Source organism: Scatophagus argus, chromosome 17 (assembly GCF_020382885.2).
Source record: "Scatophagus argus isolate fScaArg1 chromosome 17, fScaArg1.pri, whole genome shotgun sequence".
Classification (NCBI taxonomy): domain Eukaryota; kingdom Metazoa; phylum Chordata; class Actinopteri; family Scatophagidae; genus Scatophagus; species Scatophagus argus.
Window position 1 is genome coordinate 5,907,956 of NC_058509.1, and position 25,458 is coordinate 5,933,413.

The following is a 25,458-nucleotide window of genomic DNA, read 5'->3' on the forward strand; positions in this document are numbered from 1 at the left end:
CCAAACTTTTAAGTGCTGCACACGATTATTTTAACGCTTCACTGACCAGCAGAATGAGTTGAAACCTTTTGTTGCAAAGACCGTCTAAAGTGTGCACTTATTGTGAGCCACCTCAGTGACCTGCCACATTTATTTTCACAGATGGACTATTTTACTATATGCAGGTTGAGAGGCATTTAATAAGGCAGCACATACTCATTCCAGTCAGAGTTCCTATGTTAATTTACTGCAATCACCTGCTCTGGTTACAGTACTGCATAGAGACTGTATACAGTAGCCCTAGCAAGAGTGAAAATCTCCTACAATAAAGGCTTATACATTGTGATTTGCTTTGCCAGTAATGTTTGCCCTCAGTGTAATATTCTTTTTCCTGGACAGAAGTCACAAGGGAAGTTGGGATGTATGATTTGCTCTACGACACACAGGACTTTGACACCAGATGTTAGTTTTGACAAGGTTTAGTCTACCAAAGTACTTGGCTATGTGCAGGGGAAGATCGTGATTTTTGAGAGATCTAATTGACTTGTGAAAACCGACGCACTGGACCTTTAACCTGAAACAAGTGCATTGAGTTGCCTAATGCATAAATTACAAGGAGCAGTTACTACATGGAAACCAATTAAAACACACTGACAGTCAAGGTTTTAAAGATATATTTTCCAAATATATTCTTTGACATGTTAATAAAAGACACAATCCACAGGGCATATGATTCCTACAAAATTTATTGTTTGTCTCACTCAGCAGTTTATTGAAGGACACAAGATGAATCTTGGGACACATAACCCAGAAATTTTCACACAACAACCACAATCCTCTTCAGATGTTGTAGGACTGAATGCCACTGTTATAAAATGTACTGTGGGAATGAACAAGTATTATTTTATGGTGCTATGCATCCTTCATATATGAATACACCAGAGGAAATTCATTGGATTTTTATATGGAATCACTTAAACTCTCAGCAGCATTTGGAGACTGATTATAGTCACATGGGAGCTGTGATGTCTATGGTAGTCCATTTAGCTCCATTACTCACGCAGCTTAGTTCTAGTACTTGGGCTCATTTGGCAAGGGTATTGATTTATGCAAACACTCAAGCCCTGCTGATCTTTTCACATGAACCCCCTACTGAATACGAGTCCCCACTGAACCACAAAATATTTTTCTGAAAATAAATAATAGGACATAAATAATATTTTTCAAGCTGGACAGCAAGCTGTTCAAGGGAGCCGCTCCTATTCTGAAGCATCAAGTCCCTCGGCAGACAGTCTTCTTCCGACAAGGGAGATCTCAAAGGCAATTGCGAAATAATTGTCCGCACGGTCACAGATTGAATACCAGGAGGCTCCCCTCTGACAATGATCTCCCTGGCCTCTACAATATGCCCTGCTGACTGTTGGCTTGGGGCAAATTACTTCCTTACTGAGCCGCTCTTTGTTGTATTAGAGTCTGGAGCGCAAGGGCCCACTCTGTCAACCTGTCACAGTGGGAGATTCTTGTCACTGAGACTCAATACTTTGTCAAAATGGTCAGATAGGACACCCAAATAAACGGACTGCTTCCACGGGGAAGTTCTGCGCACAGGAGGCGAGGGATCAAAGCGAAGGCTAAGGATCGCTGACACATTTCAGTTTCCCGGACATCTTCTTTGACACAACCATTCCAAAAGTAAAAACAATGGTGTGAAAACTGAGATGAACCCCTCATGTGGGAGGGGAAAGAGAGGAAAGAAAGAGCAGAGAGAAAAAAAAAGTAAAATCGGAAGGAATTTCCATCAATATAACAAGGGCTTGGAAGGTAAATATCAACCACTTGTTATAACAGGAACTTGAAATTTATAGCTTGTAGTATTTTGTCCTTAGCCCCTTGCTTGGTTTCAAAATAGTGCCGCCATAATTATCTACAGATGGAAATGGATGCAGCTGGTCTGTCAGAGTCTGAGGCCTTGTCCTGGAGTGGGAGATCATCCAGTCAATGAACTGCTTTTCTCTTGCTAATAAGTTAGCAAGTTAGATGTTATCGGATCGTTACAAGATAGTCACAGTGAGACCTCACCAATCAGCTTCTGCCTTAGTCTCCTTTTATAATTTCTCCTCTGAGATGTACAGATCTGAAACATGATAAATTGACCTGTTAAGGGTTTGTTTGTGATTTCATAAAACATTAGAGAACTGATCATTTCCATGCTGAGCAGGAAGGGTAACAGTTTTTAATAGCATGGGCTTTATTTACAGCTCTATTTATGTGTCTGTGTCTGATCAAGTATATTTGGTTCCTGCTTTTATCTCAGTTTGTTGCTCAGGGGCTCTAAGTAGGTTTACTTGTGCTTTATTTGTCTATGTAGAACTGAATAGTGTAACCCAGTTTCTATTCCTGTATCTGTCATACCCACAGTTGTGCCAAATAGTACAAAGGTTGAGGATGAAGAGAAGAAGTTCCGCGACTGTGCTGACCTCTACCAGGCTGGCGTCCATAAGAATGGAGTCTACACCATCCAGATCAATCCTCAAGAGACCAAAAAGGTGCGAGGCCAACAATATCTTACAGCCAGCAGTCCACTATAATGTGAAAATATCTGCCTTTTCATCACGTCTATGCAGCTCTTTCATTGTGGGTTTACAGGCTTTTGTGTGTTTCCTTTAAGTTGAAGTGAGACTTGACTGTGAGCTAAAAAGACTCTGAGCCGCCACTGGACTGATGAGTGTGAATGAAGCGAGTGAGCTGCTGCAGGAATATTGAGAGCTGAAAATACACTTGGCAGCTTTGTGAGTGCAGGAGTTTAGCAGGAGGGGTGAAGTGTGAAACAGGGACATGAAACAGGACACTGAGCTGATTAGGGTGGTGACAATTCTGTAAGTGTGTGTGTTTGTGTGTGTGTGTGTGTGTGTTCTTAACCTTTACATAATTCTTACATTCTCTCAATTGAGTGATGATTTTAAAAGTTTGCAGAAGGTTTGCATGTGCTCATTGCTCAAACTCAAGCTTGTTGCTGCTGGGCTAGAAGTTTGAATTCTGCTCCACTTTTGTGTAAATAAATGTAAAACTATTATTTGACTGAGAGCTATTCAAAAAACAAAACACAATTAAATATAATCATATATCAACTTTAAAGGCAAGTAATGTTTGTGATTGTGCATGGGTGCATAAATGATGATATAGTCTTGGAGAAAATGATTCTGTCAAGGGTACTTCCTTAATTATACCCAGGCTGCGTTCATGTGTGTTCAGCTGTGTGGGCTGGGTGAGGTGAGAGACCTTCTCCACTCCACCCTGGGGTCTCCTCCTCAAAAGAAAGAGCAACACTGCAGATAGAGCACCAGCCATGCATTATCAGCTTACACACACTGAGGTCCAAGGTTAAGGGCCACATTACACTGAGGACCTCCACTTTGATCCTGCAGAATCGAGGTCCTCTGATGAGGAACATCTCCAGGGAGTTGGTGAGGGATAAGGAGATGCTGATTAAATTCGAGAAGGACACACATACGTTGCATTCCCAAAGATGATTCATTATGAAAGCTGGGAAAAGGAGTGTCTGGAACCAAACAATTGCCCGACTGGCCCTTCACCCTTTATTGTTTGTGAATGCCGCTGAGAGTCACAATGAACAATCGATAGCTTGCTAGTTAAATTATGTCTTCTAAATCCTAAATGTACAAAGGCCTATGGGTGCTATCAGTGTTGCATTACCTTCACACATGTGTTGTCACACCCCTCCTTTGCTCTCTCTTGTCAATTGTGTAGGTGTACTGCAACATGGAGACTGCCGGCGGTGGATGGACAGTCATCCAGCGCAGAGAGGACGGCAGTGTTGACTTCCAGAGAACATGGAAGGAGTACAAGACGGTGAGACAAGACAAATGCGTGCGCACAAGCAGTTTCCCGGAATACAGACACTCTCAGAGAAGACAATGAGTCAACTCACAGACCGAAAGCTAGGAAATATACTCATCGGCATCCATTAAGCATGAATTACTAAACTGTGCGATGAGTAAAACATCCTGTTTCAAAAATACACTTCTGTAGAGGGATTATGACAAATAGCGTGTGCTTTTTGGACTGATTGAGCATGCTGAAAACTACGAGGCAGGATCTGAAACGCTGCAGCCAAATAGAATTTCTACTCAGCATTAGCCCCTTGCTTCTTTTTGCAATAGCAAGATTGTCTTGGGTGTCTGAGATTCGCTCTGCTCCTCAGCCGAGGCCTCAGTGACATGTTGTTATTTTTTCTCTTTCCCAACAGGAAATTATTACCTAAATGTAAAAACAACACATTTGTGTTTAGTCTCTATAGCATTGCGCCAGCTGTTTCATCTGTTTGTCATCAAGGAGAAATCAATGCATGTTTGCACTGGGAGTGTTAACATTTTCAACCTAAGCTGTGTTTACATGGTAAATTGGATTTATTATGGCTGGCAGTTGCACTGCTTGTGTTTGCTGTGTAAGTCACCTGTGTATACCTTCCACAACCATCAGTTTATTGTCAAGAACTCTATGTTCATTCTGTTCACTATAATCTGCTTCCTGTTTCAAGTTTAATTTCTTCCCCTCTCTCCACTTGATGTAGTCTTATAGTCTTATTTCAAAGTCTTATAAACTGGAGAACTCTCACGTAAGATCAAATATGAGCATTTTACCGAAACCGAACACTTGTGAGAGTTTTGAATGTTGAATGAATAAGAAACAGAGTGGTGATAAAAGAGAAAGTGTGCAAAAAGGAAAGAATAAAACAAAGATGTGAGGCCGAAAAAGGACACAGCATTTAGACAGACATGGAAACCTTCCAGCTTTAAACAGGTGCTATAGAGAACATGGAGTCCATTACAGTACATGAGGGCACACTCAAGAACCTTGGCCGACACTAGTGTTGATCTAAAGGCTCGGTATTACTGTTCTTCTCCTTGAAAAGACTGAAGGTGATAAATAGTGTTTTACAGGGTCATTCATTTTTTCATTCTTGGTTCCTAGAGGCTTATGTCCTCATAGATTTAATGTAGCCTACTTGGTGAATTTGTAAATCTTTCAGTCAGTAGTGAGGCTCTGTTTCTTTGTGTGACCACAGAGAGAATTTTAACAACAGGGATGTAGTGCATACATTAAGCTATAATTTTAGGACCATCTAATGTTTGTAATCACATTACCAGGAGACCACACACCACATGATACCTTGCAAATTAAATTCGCAACTCACTCTTTTATCTTTTCAGCATGTGTAAATGGTACATATGGAGCAATGTGCTGAACCTGTCAGGTAAAAGTACGACTAAACGGTTGACATAGTTAGCTAAAAGTAATGGAATAACTGAAACTATAGCTTTTAGTAAAAATGGGCAGTTTATTTAGCTGAAAAACAGGTGAAATAGTAAACTAAAAGTAAAGACTAAGCAGTTTAAATTGTTAGCTTTAAGTAAGAATTAACTGTTTGTTTAGCTAAAATTAAACAGTTAAATAGTTAAGGCTAATGCATGAATAAAGAGTTGAAACAGTTAAAAGTAGCAAAATGGATAAACAGTTGAAAGTGTGAATAAAATATGAATATATAAATAGTTAGCTAAAAGTAATGTCTGAACAAACACTCAGCTAAAAGTAATTGCTGATGAGTTAAAATAATTAGCTAAATATTATGAATTAACAGTTGAAACATTTACCTAACTTAATCTATATATGTTTTAAATGTCCAGTTGCCACTCACAGGTGTGTTAATGCTTAGCTTGTATTAAGCTATTGTTACTGTATTCACTACTATAGAATTAATCAATATGCTGATGAAGGGTAGTTGAAGGGTACCCAACACTTGGTCTGATAGCTGTAAGGGTATGTCAGATGCAAAATGAGGGGAACCACTATGGACAACAGCTCCTGGGACCTATTGTGCTCAAAGTTTACAATTATTTTTCCCCAGAAAAAAGTGATTTTAGCAAGTGTAACAGAACCAAGCGTTCAGTCCAACAAAATGACTAACCCTCTCCTCATCTTGTCTGTGCTGAATGATGCAGATCAGGTTTGCGTGTGAAGAATCACAAAGCACCGGAAATATACAAGGGAAAGCTGTCAACATAGCTTGACTCCAAGCCTTTTCTCCAGCCAGGGTTCTTGAGATAAACTGTGGTCACAGCAGGAGTCGTTGGATCAAGCTGAAAGCCAGTCAGAAGGGAGCATCTCATCAAGAGTGAGATCAAATGTAGAGAAAGAGAGAGAGAGAGAAAAGAGAAAGCAGTAATGGGCCCCAGTCACTTTCTCTTCCACCCACTCGGCAGGACATGCCTAAGGCCCGAGGAATGCCCCATATTTACTTTCCCTCCTTCCCATTTCTCATCACCACACACGCTCAGCACAAACACAGACTTCTCCCTGACTTTGAATCCCTAGTCCACTCCTCCCCCTCCCTTTCCCAATCCTAAATGGAGAGGTCCCGACAATCCTGTCAGAGCTGTATGTCATCTTGCTTTGTGATATTCCCCTCTGCAATCCAACGCTCTTGCTACTGTCAGAAACACTTTGTCTGTGACTGGGAGTCACTCTGATCAAATATGAACTTTAGCAGTTGTTTGAAAGAGTGTCTGTGCATGCAGCATGTATTTTGGGAAAGAAGTCTTTAAGTAATCATGTGTGACTTGAGTGGAAGACAGAAATGGAAAAAGGTGTGTGTCTGTTTCAGCTGGTACCAATTCAAGCACTTTTATAGATCACTAAGTCTATCCCTGTGAAAGATCAAGCCAAAAGCAAGCATAAAATATGCTAATATACAACGTGAGCAGTGTCTGTTTTTTCACTGACGTCTGGAGAAATTAGAAAGAATGCTGGGATGCTATGAATAATAATAGAAAAAAATCTACTGCTTCTCATGGTTGATAAACAGCCACGTTATTTATTATGACAAACTGTTTGTTCTGAACTAATATCTGATCGACAAACTAAATCAATAAATAAATTAGAAAAATTCCTTCCCATCCATTCCACAATCCTCTAGTGTTGGGATTTTATCATTCTAGGAAAAAAGATTGCAATGAATAATTTTTTGTGTGTGTGTTATTTCCACACCAGTTATTGTGTTTCTTTTTCTCCATTTCAGGGATTTGGGAGCTTGTCTGCAGAGCACTGGTTGGGGAACGAGTATGTTTACCAGTTGACCAGCCAGAGACAGTACACCCTCCGTGTAGAACTGACAGACTGGGATGGACACCAGGCCTTTTCGCTTTATGACCGTTTCCAAATCGGCAGTGAGAAGCAAAACTACAGGTAATGCTGATCCTACTACTAGTAGACAAAGAGTTGGATAATGGTTTTGTCAGGCCAAAGACCACACAGACAGCTTTTCATAGACTGCATCTGTTTTTGCAGTCTTCCGTGGCATTTGGAACTGCAGTCATATTTGCATCACATGTTAATTCAATTCAAGTTGTTTATATAGCGTCAAATCACAACAACAGTCGTCTCATGACTCTTTCCAATTAGAGCAAGTCTAGACCCAAATCTTTAATTTGATTTTTAGAGAGACCCAACAAAAGCTCCATGAGCAAGCACTTGGCGACAGTGGCGAGGAAAAACTTCCTTTTAGAAGGTAGAAAAGTCAGAGCAGACCCCATCTCAATGTTAGCCATTATTTCTAGCTACACTAGTATTGTTATATCAATGGCAATGCTAGCCAGTCTGTGAACCAGTATGGTCCAGACTGAAATATCTCAAATTCCATTGAAATCTGACATAACATTTGGTCCATCCATTTCTGTTGAGCACCATGATTTTTTCAGAAATTGTCCCACAAGTTTATGAAACTGTGTCTTTAACGTGTATCATTAATGGCGGAAAGGAAGTTGGAGAGAAATTGTATAAGGAAATAATGCTTCAGGCAAAGACAAAATGTTCAAAAGTGTCAAGATTATAAGCATGTCCAGTAACTGAGCTCCCCAGACGCTTCAGTCGTGTCGATCCTGTTATGCAAATTTATTGCAAAGTTCTTCTCTTTCAAATTCTTTCCAAACCAAATGTATCGCTTGTCATCGTCTCCTCATTACATACTTCCCTTTGATTGACGCTTTGTCCTTGTGTGTTGCGGGGGCGAAGGTTTCTGTTTTCTTTTGAGGGGGTTAATGATAACAGGCCTCAAACCATGTCAGATGCTTGGCCCTCTCAGATGTGGAAAACTACTGCAAATTCCAATGACTTCCAAGCAAATGCTGGCTTCAGAAGAGAAGGTCTGACATCTCCAATTCTGCAATTTTCACTGGATGGCTGGTTCTCTCTGATAAGAGATCCCTTCAATTGCGAAATGTCTTGTGCTCAGCTTTGAATGACGAAATAAAGAACGGGGTTCTGTGGCTTAAAAGCCTTTACCTCAATCCTTCCATTTCTAGCATCCAGACTCCATAAAAGATTACAAGTTTCAAGTGTTTCCCTACAGCGGGGGGCCGTTAGGCTTGTTGCCATATCTAATCTTCAGAAATGTCTTGCGATGACAGGGTTTCACCTTACAAGGTTTCTGCTTTGTGGAGCTTGTACCTGCAGTGGGTTTTCTCTGAGGACTAAAGAAACGGATTTCAATCAAGCAAAAGAACGTCAACTTACTTTTAGTCTTTATTGACGGTCCTGGTTTGAATTCACAAGCACTGTGAACCTCTAAACATATTTTACTGAATCTAAGAGAAAAGAATTTATGAAAATGTACGGTCCTTTTGTAAATTGCTTTCTCAAAACTTTTTATATTTGCTTTTATATCATTCTCTCCTGTTTCACACATATTTTAAATATCCTGCAAAATTGACCTTCGGTTATTTTGAATTAGCAAGACAATAATTGATTTTTTTCCCCCACTAAGGCAGGCAAAGGAGATCCCATCCTTCACGCCTGTTTTGGATGCAAGCTCGTACTGTTTGGAAGTCCAATCAACACGCTGACCTCTAAAAATAGATTTGTTCTTGAAAAATAGTTGCGGTATGATAATTACACATTGCTTCTCTGAAACACGGGCCAAAACAAACCAGATGGCCTGATCCCAAACAAACCAACACTACTGCCACGTTCTCTATTTTTCTGCTTTGGTACCTCCCTGCTTTTAAATGTCAGCCAATCAGCAACAGCTTCTCAGAACTGCATTTATTGCTCTGAAACGTAAAAGATAAGTGTGAGTGACATGGCCTGTCTTTTAGTTGGTTTTGGGTTATTTTCTGTCAGCCGTGGTGGTTTACTGGAATACAGCCAGCGTTAGCGTGAGTCAGACAGACTTTCATAAAGACCTCATATGGCACAGTCAGTCTGCCTCTGTCTCTCTCTCTCTCTCCCTCTGTGTCTCATATATGTGCTGTAAGAACAAACAGACATAAATAAGGCCATGAACAGAAAGGCACCTCTTGGACACCAGGTAGAATAATTGGACTGTATATTCAACAAAACTTAGCATTTATAATAAGCGATATTGAGCATTACCAGCAGGGAAATGTTTATCTTGGTTTCGTACTGTACATAAATATATGCTGTGAAACCAAAATTACTTACATTTCAGAGAGTGAGGGAGGTGTGCAATTATTCCTTTGCGCAATGTAAGGTCATAATCCTTTACAAAGGAAATGATGTACATGAAATAAATGTTACAAATATTACCACGGCTCTTAAAGGTTGACCCTGTCATTCATCATTTATTCTCTTAATCATCTAGTCTTTATTGTTTTAGTGATCTAATTTGTGCTGGCTTTGTTCAGCATAACACAACTATTAAATCAGTACAATAGTAATAATGAGATGATTTAAATCATTTAAGTCATAACTGATTTTTGCCAAAAAATGTGATTTAAAAAACTAAACTAAACCAAACTAAAACCAAATTTCCGTATTTGCCACAAACCTATTTATGCGCATCTGGCTTTACAACTAGAACCTTTATTTTTCAGTGCAGTTTAGAGAACAGAAAAATATACCGTAACTGCTCAACATCTAGCAGGAATTGGTTTTGCAGAACAGAAAAGAGGAAAAAGAAATACTTAAAAAACATACTAGAAGTAAAGCGTTAGAGCAGAGGCAGCTCAAGACGGCTACATGAATGCAATAGTAGCCAAATACAAGAAGCAATTAAATCACTGACTACATCTGCATAGTGTAAGTTGACATCAGCAGTGTTGTTTCAGTGCTGAACGAACAAATCTTATGGGCAGTTCTTTAAGGGGCCAACCTTGGTTTGACCAGAGCAACAAAGCTCCCACTGAACCACAACCCCATAATATTGTGAAATGAGGTCTTTTAGATTTTTTTTCTTCATTGTGAGTGGGGTCACCATAATTACAGAGGTTACTGTCTTTATAAACAATCGAAAAAAGTGTCCTATCATCATAATTTTGTTGCTGTGATACAACATGGTTTGCAGAAAGAAAAATAATAAAATCAAATATAATTTCATGACCTACAAATATTGTTGTAACGATAGCTATCAGATGAAGGCATCAAGTTAATCACCCTCATTTATCAAAATATTCTTTGCTGCAAAAATGGGCCTTGGGGTACATATTAATATGAACTGAGGGGAAAGTCAATCTGTATGACACAAAATAGCAAAGAAACATGAAAACTCTAAGAGGCTTATTAGAGTAAAATATGGATGAATTGAACATAGTGTTGAGTCAGAGTGAAACAGATGGCACAGAATGCAGAAAATTGCATGTTACTTAAAACTAAATTATGTAACAAGACAGAGCCACAAACTGAAATGAATGATACACAATGTCAGCTTAGATAAACAGGTTCATGTACATAAACAGTGATTCTTGAGAATGGTCATGAAGTTACAGTGTTTCAGTTCATAGTTGGTTTCGTAAGTTTTTCCATCATACAACGAAAAATAGATTTTGTAGATAAATAAATACCAAGGATTTTTTTGTACCTCAACCAGGATAGACCACCTGAACTTGTCTTATTTTCTGTACTGGTGTATAATGTTATTATTTCCAGCAACAATATTAAAAATGGTCTAATAAGATAGAATGTAATTCAGCTTTTTCATTAAGTAAGAGGTGTAATTTCTACATGGCCAATGGAACAGAATTATCGAGTATAAAACAGTATTGTCTGCATAAAGATGTATTTGACGATCATTGATGAAAAAGTCAGTCATTCTTATAAGAGCACAAAAAGTTCGAAATGATCATGATACTCATAGTGAGTGCATGCAAACTTAGTGAATGTTGGCAAGGCCTCCAGTGAGTTACTTTCTGTAGCTGGACTGTAGAGGCCCCCTCAAGAGATGTAGAGTAAGTGTGTAATCATGTTTTAATAGTAGACTTGGTCATGCAGAGGTAGTAAAACTAAAGTGGTATTCATTATAATGGTTCTCCTAAATAATGCAAGACTCGAGTTTGGCCTGAAATTAAACATTAGCGTTGTTGGTGTAGGGGGATAATAAAATCCCAAAGGGTTTCTATGTCTCATGAGAAAGAAAAACAAAAAGAGACAAAGAGACCCAGTAAGTACAAAATCTGAATATTGCGAGCCAGATTATTTCATGAAGGCAAAGAGGCTGGATTGCACAAAATGTATTCAAAAACATTATAGTTTTGAGCCAAGCAGCAACTTCTTGTTAAAGAGATACCAAAAGCCTTACAATGATGAAGATCATCATCAATTATTTTACTTTATTTTTTGACATTAAGAATTTCATGCATCTGCTTCAAAGCAATGTAAGTCATTTAATGTCTGAGTATGTTTAATACACCTTAAACGTCAATGTGTATGTGAAGACGTAGTCCTCTGGGCACCAGAGAGAACTATCATTTCCAAAATTGTCTGACATTCGTAGATTCACAGCAGTTAAATATATGCACAGACACAAGCTGAGGTTTACCAGGAAAAATGTTTCGAATGTTCTTCAAAAGCCTCCATGCTGGAATAAAAGATTTGTATGTTTATTTTTGAACGAGCCATTACATCTTTATTCAATATCTTTCGTTGTTCGAACAGCCAAGTTCCTAAATCCCGTGATTTCTCCATATGGTAATGGCTCCATTTCCCCGTGGAATCAGATAGATCTCATTTAGATGTTTTTCATGTGAGGATTTAGGGATAAAAAAATTGGCAGAGATTTGGGTTCCAAAACATGGTGACCCCTCTATTTTCCAAGACTCACACTGAGATAATCTTGGATATCTCAAGTTATGTCTACTTGAAAGCATCATGTTCCGTGGTTTCCAGTGATACAGAGATGAAGCATCAAAACGACAGGCTACAACACTTGTGTGGGAGAGGGTGAAAAAAAAAAATCAGCAGCTAAACTTGTTAAAATGAGCAATCTGTTGTTTATTTAAAGTTCATCTGCAATCATAGTTTTTTGGCCTTTTATAATTCACACAAAATAAATTTGATTTTTGCAGCTCTGTATCACCAAACAAAACAATGAAGAAAGAGATGGGTCCCACACACAACAATCCCTACTCAAGGTCCACCTTTGTCAAGAGTAGGTTGCTCAGTTGTCATGGGGATGGACCTGTTGACTCAACTGATGCAGTCATATCAGCTACTAAATTCACATATCAACAGATCCTTCTATATGGTTACTAAACAAAGTCCATCCACTGGTGAAGTCTTGCAAAATAGTTAATTGCTTCAGAAAACAAATAAAAAGTAACTTTTTTTTTTTCCAAAAGAAAGTGAAAACACTGACCTCAATGCACTCTCATCATTAGGACTTGTAGAATTATTTCATTTTAATGCAGATGAGACATAAAGAAGTTGACTGTGTTGTCCCATGTATTTGGAACTTTATTCAGATACCTTAGCCAGTATCTTAACCATGGAAAACTGGGGAATTAACAAGTGTATTATCAATCTGTGTGCACTATAGCTAACTTGTATGCACCTATACAAAATAATATTTGCATCAGTCTGTATGTGTCTCAATGGAGCTACATGACACCTAGTGGCAAAAGAGCAGCTAAGCAGGTCTCAGCCAGCCAGACACCTCTGTGGCCTTGCAGTAGGAAGCAAACCACTGGTCAGGGTGATTAACCTCTGCAATAGGCCAATCAGGCTGCAGTTCAGGAGGCTAATAACTGCCAGGTGTGTAACAGCACGCGCTAAACCCTCAGCTGACTGGGTTGTCGCCTTCATGTATGGAGATGAAATTAAATAAGCAGGCAAAACAAGTTTGGATGTGTGATTGAAAAGTGGCCCCTTTTTTTTTTAAGGTGCTGCAAGCGCTTTCATTTTAACCTCAAGAAATATGTTATGCACATTGTAGTCATCATTCACACCATTTCAGTGTTTTATTTCCGCTATGTTCCTCAAAGAATCACTTGAGCTTTGTACAGGGTAAAAGTGATTCCATTAGACACAGTGTTTTATGGCCTTTCCCTAACCTCTCTGGAGAAATTCTTTCATAAAGTTACTGTATGACAGCAATATTCTCTCCTCAGAGTAGCATAGTGTGTTGTGAAATGGGAAGTGTCAGATAAAAGTAGGAGTGCAAACAGGCAACATGTTAGCAAATCTGAGGCCCCACGCCAATCCCAGCCCGCTCAGCTGTAATCGAACACATCTTCTCCACACGGGGACACATATTTGGGAGGAGACCTCTGTGATCACTTCTCTGCTTTAAATTAAGTCTGTTTCTACAAATATGAAGGCTCATTCATGTTTGTTTGGGTTTTTAAGATGCTTTGTCTGGATGACACCTTCAAGATGCTAAGTGTGATGTGGCATGTCTAACAACACTCTTATCGCTTTAAATATTTCACCACAAATGTTTATTTTTGCAACATTCAAGAAAAATAATGGAAAGCAGTTTTTAAATAGAAAGTGTGAAGCCTTCTCTCCATTCTTAGAACAGTTTTCTTACCAATGTTTTTAATATGCAGTACATTGTGATAAAATGTCCATCCTGGTTTCCCAGGTTTTTGGAATTGCTCTCAGACAAACTTCTCACAGTCATCTGATTTCTCACCTGTTGCTGCTGCAACTCATTTCCCATGCACACAGCCCTAATAAGCCATTAGAGCATAGACTCAATATGACTGAATCTGAATCTGCATCCATCCACACACACAAAAGTCTCTCTCTTGTGTACATGAGTTTTTGTATCTGAGTCTGTCAAACTTAAGCTGAAATTTCAATTTGGATGCTAATTCTTTGTTTAAGGAAATATAATCTGTTGCTGCTGTCATTGTGCATATTTTTCCATTTTTTTTCAAAAGAGCATAAAATCATTTTCTGATGTATTTGTGGAAACATTTTCTGAGCTTCAGGCCACACACAGAGTGTTGTGTTCACACTATACAGAGCAGGGGGGGACAGGCTGTCTTAGTTGTCTTTCTTTTCTGACTCCAGTAAACTTACAAGTTTAAGATGACTTGTGTGGCATTTATGATCAGCAGAAGTCTCTTCTCAGATGTCTCAAAAGCTTTGGAAATAAACCCAAAAACTGCCTGCGTGACCAGATACAACCAGGAGCAAATGGGAAAATATGTTTATTGAAGTGGATGGATGGATGAAATGAATCTTTACTGATGACATGTGCTGTTCCTACTTTGAAGATCACTAAAAGGGCAGACTCCCCAGTGGATATGAGAAGAATTGGATGGCAGGACATGCTGACCTAACTCACATTACTAAGTTACTTTAACAGGAACAATCAGATTTGCATACTTTGCCTGTTAAGTCCTCGATCTGGCTGAGCAGATGTCTGCCCCCTGCTACATTTTATTAACATGAATTACTAGACGCCTCTTGCTGTCTTTTTCTCTCTTATTCTTAGAAACAGGCCTCAGGAAAAGCATCTCTTCCTCTTGAGTTCATTACTTGGCCCATCTTTGGATTACCCCACTTATCATCTGAGTGCATAATGGATCCTGACAGGAAAAACTGCAGATGTCAGTTGAGCTGGGGATTGCTGGTCCGGTAAATATGCAGCAAACCCAGTAAACACAGCCGCAGACTATTTAAAGCAGCCTGTCAGAGTGTCATGTTGAAAATCCCTCCCGATGACGTGCCTTGGCGATTCGTCAACGCAACGGAGAGAGCGTTGAGATGTGGAGGGGAGACGTGCAGCGAAGTCTGTTCTTTATCAGAGCGGTAGCAGACCCCATCCTTGACACAGTGTGTTGTATTCCTCAGAATCAGGAATTAGCTGAAAGAAGTCATGCTACCCTCAAGTTAAGCAGTGCTTTGGGATAAGAGTTTACTCATGACTGGAAAATATCTCCAAAGACATCTGTTGCCTTGCAGACTAAAGGCAAATACTGCAGCATGTCACCGATGATGTACTGTTCACAGAAACCTGCATGCTTATACATGAAATCGCTTGTGATATACTCACCAGCTCTTATCCAAACCTGCCACGTCCAGTGGTCGTCCGGTGCCACTGACTGGACATATGACTCACCCTTACATTGTAGGATTACACAGATTGGTTTAGTGGCTTTGTAAATTCCCCCGCGCGACCTGCACTCACACTGCAGCCATTTACACAGCTGTCCAAATACAGAAGTCCTTTCACGTTAAATGACTTTCTTTTCCTGTGGAGTTTACCCGTCTCTTTCTTTGAGATAATCAACCTGATGCCTCAGAGCTACAAGCTTCACTAAGGCTGGAGGTGTAAACAGAGTGTTCAACATCTCCTGAAAGCTTAAAATACTATTTTTGTTTTTGTCACTTTCTCATCGGAAAAGCCGAACTGTGCGCAAGGTTCACTACACACCCATGGTCCCCTGTTGTCCAGAAAAGAACTCAGGAAATTGCTTTCAGTGAGAGTGAACCATGCTTAATAACAGAGACCTCATTGGGAATCTCTTCTGTTGGGAGAAAGTAAAGCTGTGAGAGAGCGTGAGAGAAAGAAAGACATCAAGAGAAAAAAGTGTTTGATTGGGGGAAGGCATGCTCTGATGGTTATGGTAGAGCTGTCAAAGGGATGAACGAACCGTCAGACCCACATGCAGCAATTCCCATTCACTCCATGAGTGAGTTCACAGTGGGACACACCCTGAAGAAGTCTGCTTCCAAGTTTGAGTTTTTGAAGGAAAGCAGCTTGGGAGTGAAGGCTTATCGTTTCCATAGACATGCTGAAGAGGAACTAACATATCCAGCACCATTACTGAACAGACAGCACACGAGAGAGATATCACTTTAGTTTTATTTCTGTTAACTAAAAAACTTCAACAAAGTTGCTACATGTTAGTTTAATAAACTCGAGGGATTTAATTTGGTAATCACTAGAAAAGTACTTGTGAAGCTTGTGATTAGTTAGTTTATGGTTTTGTGCCATTTAGAAACTCATTCAGAATTGATTTGGGGATTGTTTTTTAAGACGGACAGCATCTACAGCCAAGTGGATCAGCCAGTCAGTAGACTGATATTCAGGAGTAACTGGGTAACAGCGAATTAGAGTTAGTGAGTTCCTGATCATTATTTAGTAAATACTGTCTCATAGTGTGTGTGGTTTCATGACAAGAAATGCATTCCAAAAACCTGGATCGCCAACCAGTGGCAGTTTTTATACATTCAACATGTTCAGCTTGGGCTGAGCAGCCCCTAAGATGACTAAAATATTGTGTTTTCTGCACTCCCCAGTTACTGAATCTTCTTCTGTCATGCTTTTCAAGTATAAAACCTTTTAAACTGAGCATAAAATGATAATGGACAGTCAGCAAAAATGCAATAGTGTGTGTGGTTTCGTGAAAGAAATTTAACATTATGAAAAGAGACAGAAAGAGTTATGTGCTGAAACAGAGAAGACAAGAAGACCAGACAAGGAAAAATATTGTCCTACCTGTCCAGCACTGGATGGACGACAGGTTTAACAAATTGCTTATTGCTCTTTCAGTGTGTATATCTGTTACAGGTAACTGTTTGTTACAGTTTTAGTCAGTTGTGGTGGTGTAAATCAACGCAGTGTGCCCCTGCAGATGGAAATGTGATTCCCAGACATTCCTTACACTACAGGTCCTTTCCTCTCCCTGTCTCTCTCTCTCTCTCTCTGTCCCTTTCCATCTGTATTTCTTTCATATGTTCATATGTTCTCTCTTTCTTTCCTTCTGCCCTTTTAATGTTGTTCCAGGTGTTCTACATGCACTCAATCACAACAAAAAATAAATATCTCTCTGGAGACGTTTCTTGCAGCATGTTATGTCTTCTTGCTGTCTTTATTGCTTATACACGCCCCCCCCCCCTTCCTCCTCCTGATGTGTCTCCATGTCCTGACTCCCTCTTCCTCCTCCTCCTTGATATGTTTCAGACTGTTCCTGAAAAGCCACAGTGGGACTGCGGGCAGACAGAGCAGTTTAGTAATCCACGGAGCAGACTTCAGCACCAAAGACATGGACAATGACAACTGCATGTGCAAGTGTGCCCTCATGCTCACCGGTGGTAAGTGCAGCCAAACAGTGGGTTACAGCAAGAAAAATCACACTTCCATGGCATAAAAGCAGACCCATTATTAGATTTATTAGTATGGCATCATATGTTTTTTATGGGTTATAATAACAGTGTGTAAGTTTTTGCTGCAATCGCAGAACATCACCAATTTGTAGTTCAGCACAGTAAAAAACATGAGTGGTCAGACAGCCATACCACTTGTAAACAAGCCAGCAATTTAGCCAGATTATCTAAACCACATATTTGGAAGCAAATCTAAAATGTTGCTGGTAATCCGTCATTGCACGGGTGAACTGTGTGTGTTCACTACGGCAAAATGAGCCGTAAACACAAAACACTGACGTATTATCACATTGTTGAGCAAACATGATAGTAAACAGTTCCTTATTTACACATCCAGCAGACACAGCATTAAGTAACATTAGCCCTCAGCTGGAGCAGCGTATCTGGCCACCTGTCCGCTATTCACTCTTTTAACTCTGTTTTTAGCAAGTTTCTAAGGAAAATATCTGACTGTTTAAATGCTGAATGCTTGCTAACTTTGTCTGTCTGCTGTTAGATGCTGGTTAGGTTGAGTATAATCAATTTATCAAAGATAGCTTGCTTTTTGCTTTACACTTCCTGCCTTTGTCTGTTTCCCACCATTGTGATTGTTTGACCCGCCCTGGTTAGTCTCACCTGTGTCTTGTTCTCTAGTGCCTCTATATATGAGTTCATTAACTGTAGCATCATATGCTCCAGTATTCTCTCTAGTGTTTGACCGTGGTTTTGGGTCTTTGCCTGCCCCTTTGGATTCTGCCTGTTCTGACCTTTTGCTGCTCCGTTAAAGACTTTGAGTGCTTCTCAAGGCCTGATCCAGAGTCATGCCTTTGGGTCCTTCTCTCTGAGCTGTGCCCAGCTCATTCTCAGAGGGTTTGACAGCTTTAACGTTACATACAGTCATTCCACAGTTAATATAAAAAATGTTGATTAGAACAGAAAGTAATAGTTTAACTATTTGTCTTTGTATTAAAGTTTAGGTCAGCTGAAGTTTATATTTCTTTGCCCCATTAGACTTCTCAGCAATGTCTTCTTGCTCTCAGATCTTAGTAATTAACTTGGGCAGTATAATGCTATTATCACTAATAGAAATCATGGGTAAGACCACAAAAAAAAAGCCCGAGATGTAATAAATTGGAATGACCCTTTAGCAGCGAGACAGTACTCAACTGTTTTCATGAGAAAACAACATTGTGATGTAACCATTCCAAAAGCTATTTTCTCTGATTGGCTTTCTGACCAACCCAGTCATTAGTTCAAGTCATTATGATCACAACCTGTTCTTGCAAGACATGCAATACACTAAGATGGCCACTTATACATCTATCGGCACCTATTAGGGGCTATGCATCCTTTCCCAGTTGCACTGCGGTTGGAAACGAGCACATTGTAAAAATCCCTGGGCGCGGCACCAAGTGTCAGAGAGATTTAAAATGACTCTGCTTCTCCTGCTGTGTAAGTGGAGCCCAGTGACCCTCACTGTCACCTCATGGCAGCTCTGTTCCAGTGGAGTCCTGACCTGGTACTAATCAAGCATTTCTAAGTGCAGATTTAAGATCAACATTACCTCTTAGGTCATCATGAATGCAGTGGGTTAAAGTGAACTGGCATCTGATCACTGATCAACACCCCCATTCTTCTTGATTCATAGCCTGGCTATGGCCAGCCACAAAGGAGAGGCATGACAACATGTAGCCTGAGTTGAGGCTGGTCCGGAACCAGCTCTGCGCTTGCTGTAGTGTATACAGTATATCATTTGATTTATTCCCTGCATTTACAAGAGCAGGGCTGACATCAAATGATGTAAGTGTCTGGAATATACAAAAGGAAAATACTTCTCTGCTACATTTATGAGAATAAGTGCAGCATGCCGTGTCAAGAGCACGGAGGAGGATATAAAGTGGACACACACAAACTGTAATGTATATATTTATCCAGAACCTGAACATCCAGTAGGGATAAGTCACTGACAGTAGGAGGTAGGGGATCCCGCTCTCATGAGAACAAAGTACACTAGGTGAGATCTTTTTATTTTATCATTTTTTTTAAAAGAAGACATCCCCACTGTTTTTACAGGTCAGTAGGAGTATACTGATCGTAAATCCCAAAGGATTGCCGCTTTGCACGTTGAATGTGTGTGACAACAGTTGTGGTCTGTGGTTTATCAGCAAGTGAGAGATGGCGAGCAGGAAACATTCACTGTGTTCTGCTTTGTGGTTTAAGAGGGAACACACTGTGTCTCGATAAAATAAGACAAGAGGTTGCACAACACACACTTTGTGATATGCTATTGCCATTAGTTATTGAATTTCATGTGAAAAACAGAAATAAAAATTAGAGCGGAGCAAGTGCAATTTTCTATTCGATTCCCACCAGCGCCAGCATCCTGAAATTATGTGCAGCTGCGGAAATGTAAGGAGGTGTCCACCAGTTTCCATGCTGTGCTGTCTACTTGTCTTCTGATGAAGCAGCAATCAATGTGAAATTCATATGTGTGACGCATGCCAGCAGCAAGGGCAGAACATTGCGCCTGATTACTGACAGGTCTTGTGAAATGTCATACTTGCAGGCCACACTGGTATTCAGGACTGACAGGAGAGAGGAGAAGCTCTGCCATTTGTGACTGTGTGACTGACACATGCCATTCCTCGCATATGTTCTATATCTGACAGGACCATTCAGGACGCGTTTACCAGTTCAGAAATAAGATCTGACAGTTTATTAGGACGGAAGAGATGTTAGGTTCGGTAAATCTCTGTTGTCTAAAATACATACTTCTACTAATAACAGTAAACACGACAGCATTTAATACACGAATGCAGTGTGGCTCGGAGTGCTTTACATTCAATTATATATATCAAAAACATGGTAGGATAATATGACTCAAATCTAAAATAAGATTAAATAGAAATGGACTTTAACTAAGTCTCTATAAAAGTAGGGACACAGACTGCTTAAAAGCAAGATTTAAAGTGAGCTTTTGCCCAAGTTGCTTGGTAGATAAGTTCAAGCAGGTTGTTCCACAGTTTTGGTCCATAATGAGAAAAAAAGCCTCCTGTCCATATGCAGGATGTTCTTGAGGGAAATTATGACGTGTCACCTTGGGGGTAGAATGAAAGTTTCCCATACCGTTCTCGTGCACATGGCTTTAAATAGACAGAGGTAGCGAAAGCGTTCAGCAACAGGTACTGGCACGCCAGTGAACCCAGTGACAGTAACACGTTGAGCAGATAGCAGTCCAATGGCGTCTGAACCGTTGCCATGGCCCTGTGGGAGAGGCCATGGGAAAATTTCAACCTTTACCAAGGACAGAACTTATGGCTGAGGTGACAGTATCAATACCATGACCAAACAGGAACACTACATGATATTACTGTGTATCTAATCTACAAATGAATGTTTCCTTGTCCTTCTTCTCACTGCAGGTTGGTGGTTTGATGCCTGTGGCCCGTCCAACCTCAACGGCATGTACTTCACTCAAGGGCAACATATAGGGAAGTTGAACGGTATCAAGTGGCACTACTTCAAGGGCCCCAGCTACTCGCTACGAGCCACCGCCATGTTGATCCGCCCCCTGGACTTCTCCTAGTCCTTTGAACTTGCGAACTTCTAACTTCCAAACGGCTTTGTAGTACATTAGAGGGACGCTTCCTATTTTATCCTCTCGTTTCATCTCATTTTGCAGGCCATGGGAGTCATCGGTTGAATCTTTTATTCAGCCTGGTTCTTTCCCAGAGTAAGAACCAGAGCGTGCTGCTGTTGCCTCATAACCTCCCAACCAAATGAACTGAAAAAGCAGCCAACGGGGAGGAAAGACACGATTCACCTGAACTATTTCCTGTACCCCAGCAGATTCGCAAACTCCACTTATTTAAGGACTCGATACGTTCAGGCGAGTTATCCCACGCCTAGAATTTTCAGCTTGTTTGTGAATTCAAGCAAGACGTCAAACCACAATTTTCCCGAGGACCTGTGTTGTAAAAATATGGAGATCTTGAACTCTTCTGAGTGGAAAGGAGCTTTCACAGAGCAGCACTGACTCTTAAACTGCAGGACAGAACAAACTTGGACCGCTCTGGGGAGATGAATGATAGATGCAGCTTTTTTATTACAATGTTGCTCACAGAACGCAGCCCATAAATATTACAAGTGTATTAAATATTGTGTTTTTAGTATTATTTTTGTTATCCCAACTGTATACAATATCCAAAGTGAGATGAAATTGTCTTTTGTACTGTACAGCGTATACTGAATTTATCTGCATTATGTATAAAACATACTCTCAGATTTAAGGTGACCGTAAATTGTTTGGTAGTAGTTATGAGGTTCATTTCAGTATTTGCTGGCATTTACACACCAGCAGTCTTGACAGAGTGTGATTATTTTTAGAGTTCAAGATGTGAGGTTATTATTGGATTAGATTCTGGACTGAGATCCATTTCCCTTTGTTATTGGCTGAGAAATAACCAATAGCTGCCAAGGTTCAGTTTGTGAGTGATCAACTCCACTCAATATAAAAACACAAGTATTTCAGTTCAGAGGCGTGTAATTAGTCATTTCTAACATTTACATCTGCGTGTGCCTGCGGGAAGAACGTGCACATTCGCATATACAACAAGTAATGAGTTGTTTCAAAAATACACAGAGTACACACAGTTTATTCCTGATAAAGTACCACGTCATGATCCTTCCATATTCACATACGTGTACAAAACTCACTCATAAAACCACTTGAAGATCAGTCCTGTCAGGTTTAGCATATTCTAGCCTCTCTCCTTTAGACAAAGAGCAGATCGTTAAGACGAGTTACATCCAAAATATTTTTCACAGACAACAACATGACGCAGCCTCAGAATCTGCCCTGTTTCTGTTTCTCATCAATGCTGCGCTAAAAAAAAAAAAAAAAAAAGAGGAGCTGGAGTAGGATATGAAGCATGAAATTAATGATTCCACCAAGTGATCCTTGTGAACACGTTTTTCATAACTTCCAGCTTACAGCAACAGAATCTACTGTCGGGTATTTACCAAAGGTACATGTGGTGAGAAGATAAAGTGTATCTGGAACTTGTAAAACTACAATTGACATGTTTATTATCATACTAAAATTGTATAATTTAATGTGTGCATATGTAGAGCAGCTTTCCTGAGGAGAACCTTTTCTTTTTTTTTCCTGTTTTTTTTTTCTCTGCCAGAAGTACAATGAGGTTTTGAAGTTGAGCATAAAACATGGAAGTTAAGATAATAACCCTGAAGAAATGTGCCTTTGATAACTCTGCTTTTACCTCATTAAATTCCGGATTTGCAGATTTATTTAAACATCTTTTTGTAACATGTGGTCAGTGTTGTGTTGCTAGATTAAATAAAAGAGCATGTGATGCACTAATGTTTTCAATCTGCGGTTAGGGTGCACTTTTTGTGCCAAACTGATGTGATGATAGACGTTGGTTTAGAGTCAGGGTTCCAAAGCTGGGCTCTCATTTTGTTTTTATTCGAGCAGATGTGCTTTAACTTGAAAAAGCTTCTTTTCACGATAGCATCTTCAACATCAGTTTAAATCTGCCTATACAAATTCTATAGCGTATGTCATGCAAAGCTTATTGCACAGAAAGATTTGAGATAAATCCTGTAGATAGGCAGACATGTTTTTTTCCGCCTTTTTCAGGACTAACCTAGATGGTGTAAACATTAAAGCTCCCTCTCTGCCCAGGCAGTGCGGTGGCTATTGTCTTGAGTGGAGACTCGCTCTCTCGCTTGCTGGTGGCAATGACAGATTGCCAAAGTGTCAAACGATGCTGTCGGGACCTGAAGTGTCTCTTCATAGTTGACATTCCTGGGCCTAATCAGAGGTTAAGCAAATTACTGCAGCCTGCAAACCACTGCGTGTCCTTCAGCGCCTGCAATGACCCGACACCCTCGCTGGAATGCGATCTATAGAGAATCTGAACCAGTGGAGTGTGAAGAGAGTCCACACAAGCTGGCAAACACCTATGTGGGTCTTAAGCGTTGTCCTTTGTTGGTGTGAGGACAGGAGGTGCTGGGACCACTTTTAAATGGGGGTGGGGGGGGGCGGGTTTGTCTCTCATGGACATTCTGGATGTCAAGCAAAGTGGTGTTTCACTTGTTGTCTCCACATACGCACACACACACACACACACACACACGCCACCGACTCCTCACATCCACAGCCAGGCTGCTCTGCTGAAAATGGATCCGTTCCCGTTAACTGAGAAGACGCTGAGGACTGGCGAGGCGATGGGACTCCCTGAGGGAGGTCTGGGTCTGAGCTGCATGCATACAGACAGTGTTGGACCCCAACCAAATCAGATATCACAAAGCACGGAACCTGCAGTATGAGCATTCAGGGCCACTGAATCCCCTAAAGACACCACCTGCTCATAGGAAATGAATAAAAACACTGAGGATACATAAAGAAAGGAAGTGAAAGTGAAAATAGAACATCTGGATGTGCTCCCAATTTCACTATTTATTAATTCAGTACAAAGAGATTTGCTCCAGTGCAGCCCATTATTAAATTAGTAGTAGTAGTGATGACCCATTAAAAAGGATCTACAGTGGCCATCAGTGCAAACCACAGGGCATCCATGCAGGGTTTAGGAAGGCAGGAAGAGACACTAATTGGACAAAAGCAGCAAGACAAAGTACAATTACTGAAGTACTGTACTTAAGCACAACTTTGACGTACCTCACTTGAGTATTTCCATTTTCTGCTACTTTATATTTCCACTACAATTCGAAGGCAAATACTTCATCCACCTCTGTGTAATCCTTTATCACTGGGTTGCCTTCGTGTCGATATAAGAGATTAAAATATGAAAGCAAACTGAAAGTAAAATAAAAAACACATAATACACCTTTAAGTCTCAACTTTTTTGTTTTATGTTGGTCATTTTCCAGGGGTGCTGTGATTGTTGTAGCTGTATCCATTTTTATGAATATATATGAATATATGATACTTTAAAGATAAGATTGGATATGCCTTTACATTTGGCAGTCCTCTGCTACTGAGTTTGAAAATCCAAACCAGCTGCTTTAATGTTGTTATTAGCCCCATGTTATGTTGGTGGTAGCACCACGACTGTCTACCACGTTTTCTATGCTTAAATGGCCTCTTAATCCGTTAACATTGTGTGAATACAGCATTACACTCTGCTTTGTGAATCCAGCTTTTTTTTTTTTTTTTTTTGGTTTTTGTTTAGCCTGATTTGGTTGAATTTGTTGTGTCTTCAGAGTTTCCTGAGTTAAGCCTTCAAAGGTGTGCTGTCAGCCTTTATTTCTTTTAGCTTGTCCCACAGCTTCTACATTCTACGTGTGAGGGAAGAGGAAAGCCCCATATTTTTCACTTACTGTGACAGTGACATCACTTCGCCTGTATCAAATTAATGACTGGGTCTTAAATATTTTCATGTCGTGGGGCAATCACCATGTCTTGTAAGTAAATGATGAACTAAATGAAATCAAGTGTCTGGCACAGAACTGAACATCAATAAAGCAAACTTTTTTGTTATTTTATTTTTTTTAAAATCTGCTACGACAGAGAGTATGGTGCTAAAGTGGCCCTGGGGAACAAACTCATAAATTCGACAGATGTAAGTCAACTTGAAATCATTACAGTGAATGCTGACATCAGTTCCTGCAACTCCAAGTCATTCTTTTTCTTTCATTATAACCCCAACCCATCTGTGTGGTCTCTGGAGAAATTAAAGTGTAGATTTGGTGTTAGGGTGAGCACTGAAAGAATGACTGTTTTCCTTCAAGTGTGCGGAGCTTTGGATCAAACTGAGACACTATCCAGTTCCAAATATCGATTTCCATGGACGGCAACAAGTTATCCGATCTCTGATTTCTTAAGACTTTCAAAGACCAACTGCTTCAAGCTGGTTTCCTTGCTTTTACAACAAGTAAGATCTTTCCAGTTGTAGGGAGAAAAGCGTAAAGATTATGACGTTGGTAATTAGAAAGTAATTTGGGATTGTGTGAGGCTGGTTTTGAGCAGAAAGTGCTGTGGTTTAGGAAAACAAATGGAGCAGCATAAGAACGTATACGTGAGTTGAG

The 25,458-nt window shown here is 40.0% G+C and overlaps 1 protein-coding gene across 1 annotated transcript in view; it reads left to right on the plus strand.

Moving 5' to 3' along the window:
• angpt1 (angiopoietin 1) overlaps positions 1-22,777 on the plus strand; it is a 49,466-nt gene extending 26,689 nt beyond the window's left edge. Inside the window, exons 5-9 of the mRNA XM_046417462.1 lie at positions 2,398-2,525; positions 3,748-3,849; positions 7,076-7,242; positions 17,207-17,337; positions 20,811-22,777. Of these exons, the coding sequence (XP_046273418.1) occupies positions 2,398-2,525; positions 3,748-3,849; positions 7,076-7,242; positions 17,207-17,337; positions 20,811-20,974 (692 nt within the window). The 3' untranslated portion in view covers positions 20,975-22,777. The remainder of the gene's footprint in view (positions 1-2,397; positions 2,526-3,747; positions 3,850-7,075; positions 7,243-17,206; positions 17,338-20,810) is intronic.
• The last annotated feature ends 2,681 nt before the right edge of the window (positions 22,778-25,458 follow it).